The 9,081-nt window shown below is 33.9% G+C and overlaps 3 protein-coding genes across 5 annotated transcripts in view; all 3 read right to left on the reverse strand.

Moving 5' to 3' along the window:
- LOC104779121 (sterol 3-beta-glucosyltransferase UGT80B1) overlaps positions 1-1,776 on the reverse strand; it is an 8,189-nt gene extending 6,413 nt beyond the window's left edge. For 2 of the 3 annotated variants that reach the window (XM_019243842.1, XM_019243841.1), the window contains exons 1-4: positions 1,566-1,776; positions 835-1,159; positions 534-682; positions 45-284 (exon numbers count right to left, since the gene is read on the reverse strand). In XM_019243842.1, coding sequence (XP_019099387.1) covers positions 45-284; positions 534-682; positions 835-1,012 — 567 coding nt within the window. In that variant the 5' untranslated portion in view covers positions 1,013-1,159; positions 1,566-1,776. The remainder of the gene's footprint in view (positions 1-44; positions 285-533; positions 683-834; positions 1,160-1,565) is intronic. The other variant, XM_019243840.1, reaches the window with a different exon arrangement.
- Positions 5,427-6,795, reverse strand: LOC104777533. Its single transcript, XM_010501808.2, has one exon. It carries the CDS (start codon positions 6,743-6,745, stop codon positions 5,588-5,590), a length of 1,158 nt encoding a protein of 385 aa, XP_010500110.1. The 5' UTR covers positions 6,746-6,795; the 3' UTR covers positions 5,427-5,587.
- LOC104777534 (tubby-like F-box protein 5) lies at positions 7,332-9,081 on the reverse strand. Its single transcript, XM_010501809.2, has 4 exons — positions 9,031-9,081; positions 8,670-8,757; positions 8,324-8,456; positions 7,332-8,221 (listed from the first exon to the last, which is right to left on the reverse strand). The coding sequence occupies exons 2-4, from the start codon at positions 8,701-8,703 to the stop codon at positions 7,480-7,482; spliced, it is 909 nt and encodes a 302-aa protein (XP_010500111.1). The 5' UTR covers positions 8,704-8,757; positions 9,031-9,081; the 3' UTR covers positions 7,332-7,479.

Consider the following 9,081-nt stretch of genomic DNA (forward strand, 5'->3'; position numbering starts at 1 on the left):
GCACAATGCTTCCCTCTATACATCTTAAGTTCAAGATATGATACCTGGAGGCGCTTTGCCATAGCCAAAAAAGGCTGCACATCACCTCGAGTTCCAACCACAAGTATAACAATTTTTAACCTTGGAATGGATCTAAAGGACTCCGTTAAGGACTTTTCATATGTGATTGTGGACTGCCCTTTCGTTGGCTTGAACTCCCATAACTCCGATACCGGAGTACCGTTATCTATAACTTCCACTCTCCCGTCATTTTGTATTCTGACTAGCTCAACAATGAGTTTTTGCTGGAACCACAAGATATTAACAAAAAGGAATCATGAGAATATAATAATGATTTCAGTGTACTGCATCTGAGAAACATATCCTAGTGATTCTTACAGCACAAAAATAGAATCTTCACTTGCTAATATCCAAGATTAATACCATGTTGAGGCAATTGGCTATAATAACCATTAATGTGGATAAATGTTCTTCTTAAGTTCATGCTACATAGCCATAGAAACAACTGGATACATGAGGGTTTAGTTTCCTACCTTTTCCCGCTCGGATAATCTATCCAATTTTAGATTATGACTTGCAGGAGACCCTTTCTCTGTCAAGGACCGAGAGTACTTAATCTCACCGTCATCGACAAGCATATCGCCATAAAGACCAACAGGTGCAGTTCCGCAGTGGTCTAGTCCTACAAGAAGATACAATCTTGATCAGTGGTTATACTCTATTTCAGAATACTGGTAACACAATGGAGATCCAAAGTCCTGGGTGAATTATGCAGATACAACAACTTGTTCAGAAAATGAAATAAGACAAGGTTGAATAGATGAGAGAACTAACCCCTACGCCAATCAGAAGAACGACCAGAACCTTCAGGAGCAGTCTCTACAGAACTAGATGTTTCCAACAAACTCGTTTTCTCGCTATGTACACCATTATCTCCATCAGAATCATCCTTCCCAGACCTGTTCCCATCCTCTACTTCTTGAAGTGGATGATCAAATACATTACTCGCCATGACTTTTAAAAACTGAACTTAACTAAAACAGCTCTCACTGCCCCCAATTCCCACACAATCAGTTGCAGCAACAATCTATACTCACTAACACTCTCCTAATATGATCAAAGGCGCCTTGTAGATGCTAATGTCTCTTCCTGGAAAACGCTGTAAACAGCAAAACAAAAGTTTGAAGCACACCGACCAGTCAAATCCTCAGGTACAGAAGAAAGTTAGCTGAACTTTATACACCAAAAAAGGCAAATAAATATATTTTTTGTAAAGAAATCGAAACAAATAAAGGTTTATCTAATCTCAACCGTTTCATATAAAACGAGAAAACGCAAGAGAAGATCATGGAACAAAAAGGTCTGTCTCACGTTTAGCGCGAGAATGAGATCACCCACCAAGAAAAGAGTCAAGCTTTACTTGTAGAACTCAAACTATAACACGATTTCAAAAACAATTTGAGCAGAATTCAATCAAAAATAAAGTAAAATGCAAGAATTGAATCGAGGGTTCATCGACAACAATGGGACTTATAGAATGAAAAAAAGATTGTTCCTTTTTTTACCTGAGTGAATAAGGAGAGAAATTGATTTTGTGGGTAATCTCTGTGGAAGAAAGATTGTTTCTGGGTTTGGATAATTCGAGGAGAAAGGGAATGATGATGATGATGATGAATTGAGAGAACAGAGAAACTTGAAGGTTCCAAAGGCTTTGGAGACTTTTGAATCAGCCAAATGTGGTGAGACCGCCGATGAGAGATATTTTATTAATAGTTGCAGAAATTAATTACTCCATAAATATCCATCATTAAATGTGTATAGTAGCCAATGCCACCGAAGCAGATATTAATTTGATAAGGGGAATTTGGAGTAATTCTAAGACCGCCAAGTTAGTAAGATACTACGACTTTTCATTGTCAAGAAAATGCTTTTCTTTCTCCTTAAGCCAAAGAAGCAAAAATATCAGACGGTTTGATTGTTGGAGGCAAAACTTAAACCACTTCTCTTTTCGCTAAGATCCGGCTTACGAAATGATAAATGTGATTGTTGCAAATATGATTTTATAGTTGATACAATCATATCGAGGCTTGAATGGTTGGTCAGTATGCTCTGGATCAAACTAAAATCGAATCAGTCTGTTATTTTTCTACCATTCACACAATTGTTCGATATATACTCTATACCAATTCCGTATTAACTTCAGATCAACTTTAAACCAATAAAACAGTTGTTAATATGCATAGAACAGTAACTCCATACTAAAATATAACTATTTATTTGTATGCTTTCAAAATATTACATACTATAGTATGGAGTTTAGCATACCAAATTATTAATACACATTGTCTAATATGAAATTTGTGGTCCAATACATAACATTTTTTTATGGGGTTTATTGATCAATTTTAAAACTAAGACCAAATCTTTAAATTTTAGAAAAGAGCCTATTTTTGCAATAACACAAAATATATAAATTTAAAAATTGAGGTCAAATCTTAAAAATTTATAAAAATAAGACCCATTTTTACATTAATAAACAAATTTGGGCTCTCTTTTCGTTACTAAAAACTCAAAAATTTTGGAGGCCCAACATCAATGTGTCTTGAGAATGTGTGAAGGGCGAGACTTGTATAAAGTGTATATATCAATCCTTCAAAGCCTAAGTCTAATGTCAAAACATATATACCTAATAATCATAAGGAGGGAGACTAAAAAACCGACACTATCAAAGGTTTCATAGCTGCGTCGTTGATTGAAAGGTTAAGTTGTTCGGTTTTAGGTTTTAGTGGTGACAAGCTCGGTCCTGTAATTTTTGTTGCCCAATACCAAATCAAAAATTAAGGCTGATATCACAATTTTGCCAAAAATAAACCAAAATAAAAATAAAATATGAGTCTAATTTTTTTTTTTGAAATTTAAGTTTTTATATTAATTTGCCAAAAAAAAACAAAAAAAAAAGAAAGAAAAATGGGCATTTATATTTGAGTCCCCATACACATGTATCAAATCAATGTGTCAAAGTATAATGTCCCAACAGTCATCTTTTATTGGGCTCCACGTATATTCCCAGTCTATAGGCCCATCTCTCTTAATGGTGGTCTATGAACCGGAAGTGGATATGGAGTTTACTAAAAGGTGACGGTCGAGGTGTTACACAATGATCAGGACTGTGTGGTAATATTCTTTTAAGACCTTTTTTTTATTTTTCAAAATGGCGAAATAGAGAATCAATGGATTTTTCAACAAATTTAGAAGCGAAAACATTTAGTGACGATTCTCTGGGTAATCCTATGTAATTTCCTTTTGACAAATTCAGAAAGAAAAAACCTTAGCAACCGCCCTACGGTTAATCTTTGGAATACTATTTAAATAGATGATTGAAAGAGAAAAGTATTTGATTGTGATAAGGATTGATCATTAAAGTTAAACCTATATGGGTTTTTTTTTTTTTTTGGCAAACCAACCTATATGCTTAGTAATATGTTTGATATTTTAATTATTTGTATAATTTAATACACACACATGTTTGCCTAGAAAACAATTTACAATTGAGGACTAATACAATTTTATATGATAAAAAAAATCATTTAAATCCTTCATGATAATTGTGATTATCTAGAAGAAGAAATCAATTATATTCAAGACTAGAATTTATACCCGCACACGAGCAGGATTTTGATTTAAAATATTTCTTATCAATAGAAATTGTTGAACGCAAATATAATGATTCCAACTTTTGAGTATAAATCTATATAAATACTAAACTTACCTTTACTCAGTGATATACAACATATATATTTTTGAAGATAACATTTCTTTGTTATATCTATTTACGATTTTACGTTGGATTTTAATTAATATTTTTATCAATAAGAATCATTGAATATAAGTGTTATATCTGACCTTTTATCTTGAAAAGAGTTCATTCCATATTTTAAAAGTTCTAACGTCAATGTCGATCATTGACCTAATTATAAAGACCATTTAAACATATTGATATTCTACATTAAATGCGAATATACAAAATTTTATGAACAGTTTTAGTGTTATGTCTCTACAATTAGGAATTCTAAATGCATCATCTACCATAATAGAATTTCTGACTATGTCAAGAATGCTTAAATGATGAAACGTTTAAACCCCACAATGAATATCTATTCACTAATCCAAGTTAAATATCTTTTTAAAATTTCATATGTTATTTGGAGATGTTAATTTTGTGATGCAACCCCAGCTTCGTCTTCACAAAAAAGAAATATAGTATACTTTAAATATATTGTTTTTACCAATGTTTTGGGTTAAAAGCATTTGATAATATATATGTTATATTTGTTATATATGTTTTATATCATGTTATAAAATTGTAACTCCAGTTGATAATATACCCTATGAGATATGCTACACAAATCACATTCCATTTTTTGTAACGACTTATATATCATTTTTCTATATTTCTTGACCACTGATTTTGTTTTTTAGATAGATTATTTTTCATAATTTTCTCGAAAAAAGTGTGCCACTTACAATGTCTTTGTTTTAGATCAAAACTTTTAAATTATGTTAAGTTAAGTAATTAATTTTTTCTTTCTTATAAGTAATATTTAATAATAAATCTTTATGGTATATGTTTCTTAGAAATTTATGTTTCACTTCAATTTTATTTTCATGTTTAGATTTTTATAACTACAATTACATAACTTGTTTTTTTACTCCACCTGCATTAAAATCTTACTTACATTCTAAAACTCGTTAACTCATTCTAAATTTTGGAATATAATCATTTTTGGTTATAATTTTAATAATAACTATATTACTAAAACAAATTTACAGTATTATTTTTACTATTTTAAAATTTCCATTTATTTTACTTAATTTATTTTTAGATAGTTATTATTTTTACTATTAACTAAAAAAATGTATTATTGTTTATACTATTTTATAATTTAATTAATTATAGTTAATTCGTTTATTTATTTATTTTATACTATTATTAATTATAAGTAATAAATATGCTATGAATGAATATTAAAAATAGAATTTTTTATGTAAAAAATTGATTAGGTGGATGATGATGTGGATGAAGGAGAAGTGAGCAAAGTTAAGTTTATATATATAGATTCAAGAACATTGATCGAGAGATCCGTAACATAATATCCGTAAGAAGGCATATGAAGAGACGGAGAAAGCTAATGCTTATTTGGATTTGATACTCTAGTTTTCTCTCAATCTTTCTTTAAAGCATTGTAATCTTGTTTTGATCATGTTTGTCGAGATTACTCTATAGGTCTGTTCTTTTTAATGTCGTCGTTGGCTGTCTCTGCAACAGATTTAAACGACGATGACAACAGCAATCAACAAAGTAAAACGACAATGGTAAAAGCAATTACGCCCGGATACAATAATAAATTAAAATAAAAAACAGATCTCTTAACACAAATGTTAACCCCATAAGGCCATAATTAAATATAAAACGCCCGGATTTAATCATACTACACCTTCATGTTCGACTGTTACGTATACGGTATATCTATGATTTTCATATTTATAAAAAAAAAACTCCTTAAATGAAAACATATTTGAAAATGTGCTATTCTTGATTTTGAATCTTTCCAAGTGAATCAAGAGCCTCAGTGCGACGACGAACAATCTGATGGAAGACATCCCTCACTTTCCTATCAAATGGATCCAAACCATCTTTCATGGCTTCACACACATGCATCAATTCTTGAACTCTCTCCTTCACCTCTAACCCTTCCTCATCGTTTAATGAGAAATTATCTGAATCAATCAATTCACTTAACAGTCTTGAGCTCCTCTCGATTTGGTTAATCTCTTTAAGTAGTCCACAGCCCTTCTTCTTTTTGTCTCTTTTCTTCGATTCATCCATGATCTTATCATGCAGGGACATGACTGGTACTGCCCACTGGAAATGCCTTGGGAAAAAGAAATGGACATGTAAACCACGGTCTTGGCAAGGTATGGCTGCGACAAGAACCCATGTTACAAACAATAATATTGATGTCATCGTATAGACAGTGAGGGCTAGGCCATTAGAAGCCATGACATCGCTAGCTCGAGGCGTTGCTAGGTTATGTCCAATGCCTTGTAGCTGCCTAGCAGCCGACCATGACCGGGAAACGCTCCAAGAAAGTGACCTGAAATAGCCAATGTGTTGATTATGGTCTTTGTTGCGTGCAAAAGAGCGATTACGGTGGGCCAAAGTGTTAGACGAGTCTTTCTCGTCTAGCATTCCGATAGCTAAATCAATCAAAGCTTTCTTTGCACGGTGGATTCCTCCTTCGCCAAGTTGTTGTCTTTGGCTAGTGTCCAAAGCGGATATGACGATTTCAATCAATTGCTTCCATTGCCGGATTTGCTCGATACCATCACGGATGGCATTGCATACATCAAGAGCCTTGACACTCCTTTCGAAGTAGTCTTCTATCAATCGGTCCATTGGCTGTTTAAGGAGCTCAGACTTGTGGTTGAATATTATAACTCGGAAATCTTCTTGGCAACCAAGAAAAGAATCAAGAAGTTTCCCTATCCATTCAAGTGAGAGGATCTCATCATCAGCCGCAGAGGCATTAAGATCGATGAATTTTTCGGCTACTTGTCTTTGAAAAGAATCTAACTCGACCTCCATACTCATAGGCTCGGGGAAGGCTGTTGGATCCATTAGGTGCGCTTGGTCACGACGCAAACTAAGTAATGACCTTCCAAACGAATATTCTGTCTCTGGCATTTTTGGAAAATAGATGAAAACTTGGCTTCAAGAGATTAATCTACGTTAGGAAGAAAGTGGTGATGAGAATCAATTGGAGAAAGGGATTTGTAGCATGTTTAAATGTTCGTTAGTCTCTCTTCTTTTCTCCTATTTCTAGTAAATTCACTTTCACCTTTGTTTTTTAAAACAACTTAATTTGCAGTTTATGGTTACAAATAAAAGAACTAAGTGTTCCTAAATTGAATGGAGGGCGACGTATGTTTTTGTCTTTTACAGAACTATTTTTATACAATAATTTCAATTTGTTAAATTAAAAGTTGTATGAAAGATATATATATATATTTTTGAGAATAAATTTGCATTGTTTTGCTATATTTTCTACTATCTTGTTATGAAAAGTTTTATTGTTACGCAATAACATTTCACGTTTAGGAACACTTAGTTCCTTGCTTCAACATGAACTTCTATTTCTGATAGAAGAAACAAACGTGCACGGTTCTTGTTTGTTGACATGAGAACTATTTTTAAAAGTTCATTAACTAATGGGTAGTGCTCTGCAGTGTCGCAAACTTCATTTTTAAAGATAACAATTAATAACAACCATAACGTTCAAATTCACTAGCACACCAGATCCGATTAAAAAAACCAAACAAGCCTTGGCATAATCGATATGGTATAGATCCAAACGGTTCCCATATATATATAATCCAACCGCATCTTATATTGTGGACCATTGGTGTCTTTCTACTTATTTATTCACATGCCAATTTAGTGTCGAAGCTGCTCAAGCAAATAGCAAAGGCTTGAAAGGCAGAGAGAGGATAGCGATAGTCCATATTGAACATGTCTTTACCCACTTTCCCAAACTGTAGTATGATCTTCTCATGGTCTGATGGCCCTGGCTGCTGTGCTGGTGGTGATGGCCTGGTGGTCAATGTTTTAGTAGCATCACTACCAGAACAGGGCTGAACCGCTGCAGCGGATACCAACTGGAAGTTCTTAACCGAGGCAATTGTCACTCTCCCTCTGAAGTTAAGGCACCAGCATTGCAACTGTGGGTGCCACCTTGGCGGTTTGTTTCTCAGCAACAAAGGTCCCTGCTTTCCTTCTTTTTCTTGCGGTCCAACAATGTCTGAGAACCGGGCGCTGCTGAAATCTCCCGAGTGGTCGAGTATCTTTGAGGAACCCATGCTGCGGAAAGATTCATCAAGGGGCCGTTGGAGAACCTCAGGTTGGCCAGGGACAGTGCCGTCGGGTTCTAGAGCCAAAGAGGGGATAGAGTGCATAGTGCAATGCATCTTGCGAGGTCCACGGGTTCCAAGCAGGTTCAGCTCATATGTAACCTGAGCGATGTTGTAATTTCCAGAAGGGACTTTAGGAGAGACTTTGTTTGAGTTGAACCTACGACTCTGGTTTGGTGGTGACAGTATTTGGCAACCGTTGTTCGCAGGCGCTGTGTCGTATGTTATGAATTTTGTCCCAAGAAAGTTAGACCTGAAAATGAAGTAAAACAATGTTTGTCAGAATTATCAAGAACTCAATCATGTTTTGGAAAGACTAAACTTTCTTTTTCTTAATGTTGTTAATTTTCCTTACCTCAGTTTGCCAATGTAAGTGCTACTTGAGCTTGAAATGTTGTCAGCATCCATTGATATCACATACTCTGTGTATGTAGTTCTCCGTGTGCGCTTTGCCGAGAGAAGAAACTTTCCACTTTCAACAAGTAAGGCTGTACAAACATTAGTAAAATGAGCCACTAGTACATATATATATCAAGAGTCACAAAACTAATTAACATAGAAAATTTGAGTTTTCCGTTATCTTCAAGAACTTGGTAAGTATAGAATTTAAACATAACTAAGACATGTCTTCTACTACATTTTGAGTCCAAATGACCAAACAGAGTTTACTGAAGAAGAGGTTTAGTAAACGAATCACTAACCAGGACTAAGAGAAAGGTAAAGATGGTAAGTCATATTAGACTTGTCCCTTTTGATAAAACATTGTATGGTTCCCTCCCTAGGCCCCGGCTGCACAAATAAAAAAATCCTCAAAATAACCAAGATAATGTCGAATGGAAGTAACGAATAACAAGAACACACTAGACAAACAAAAAAAAAAAGCTTCCTTTGCAAATTTAAGAAAGCTTCACATAGCTTCTCAAGAGTCTTAAGACACAAAGGTCAGATCTTTGGGTATATTATATACCGTATATATGTAGGAAAGCAAAGAGATCAAAGCTAAACCTACAAAAGACAAGCAAAAAGTAAAAACATTAACTTGTAAGAAATTCAAAGACAAACCTATGTTTTCTTGAGTTTGAAAGTATCTCTGTTTTTTTTTTTTTTTTTTTT

Source organism: Camelina sativa, chromosome 3 (genome assembly GCF_000633955.1).
Source record: "Camelina sativa cultivar DH55 chromosome 3, Cs, whole genome shotgun sequence".
Lineage (NCBI taxonomy): Eukaryota > Viridiplantae > Streptophyta > Magnoliopsida > Brassicales > Brassicaceae > Camelina > Camelina sativa.

Excerpts from the sequence above, each read along its gene's own strand:
- LOC104777533 (XM_010501808.2), bottom strand. The coding sequence starts at position 6,745 with ATGCCAGAGACAGAATATTCGTTTGGAAGGTCATTACTTAGTTTGCGT.
- LOC104777534 (XM_010501809.2), bottom strand. The coding sequence starts at position 8,703 with ATGACTTACCATCTTTACCTTTCTCTTAGTCCTG. Across the intron at positions 8,457-8,669 it reads TTACCTTTCTCTTAGTCCTG|CCTTACTTGTTGAAAGTGGA; the intron begins GTTAGTGATTCG and ends ATGTTTGTACAG. Across the intron at positions 8,222-8,323 it reads ACTTACATTGGCAAACTGAG|GTCTAACTTTCTTGGGACAA; the intron begins GTAAGGAAAATT and ends CTTCATTTTCAG.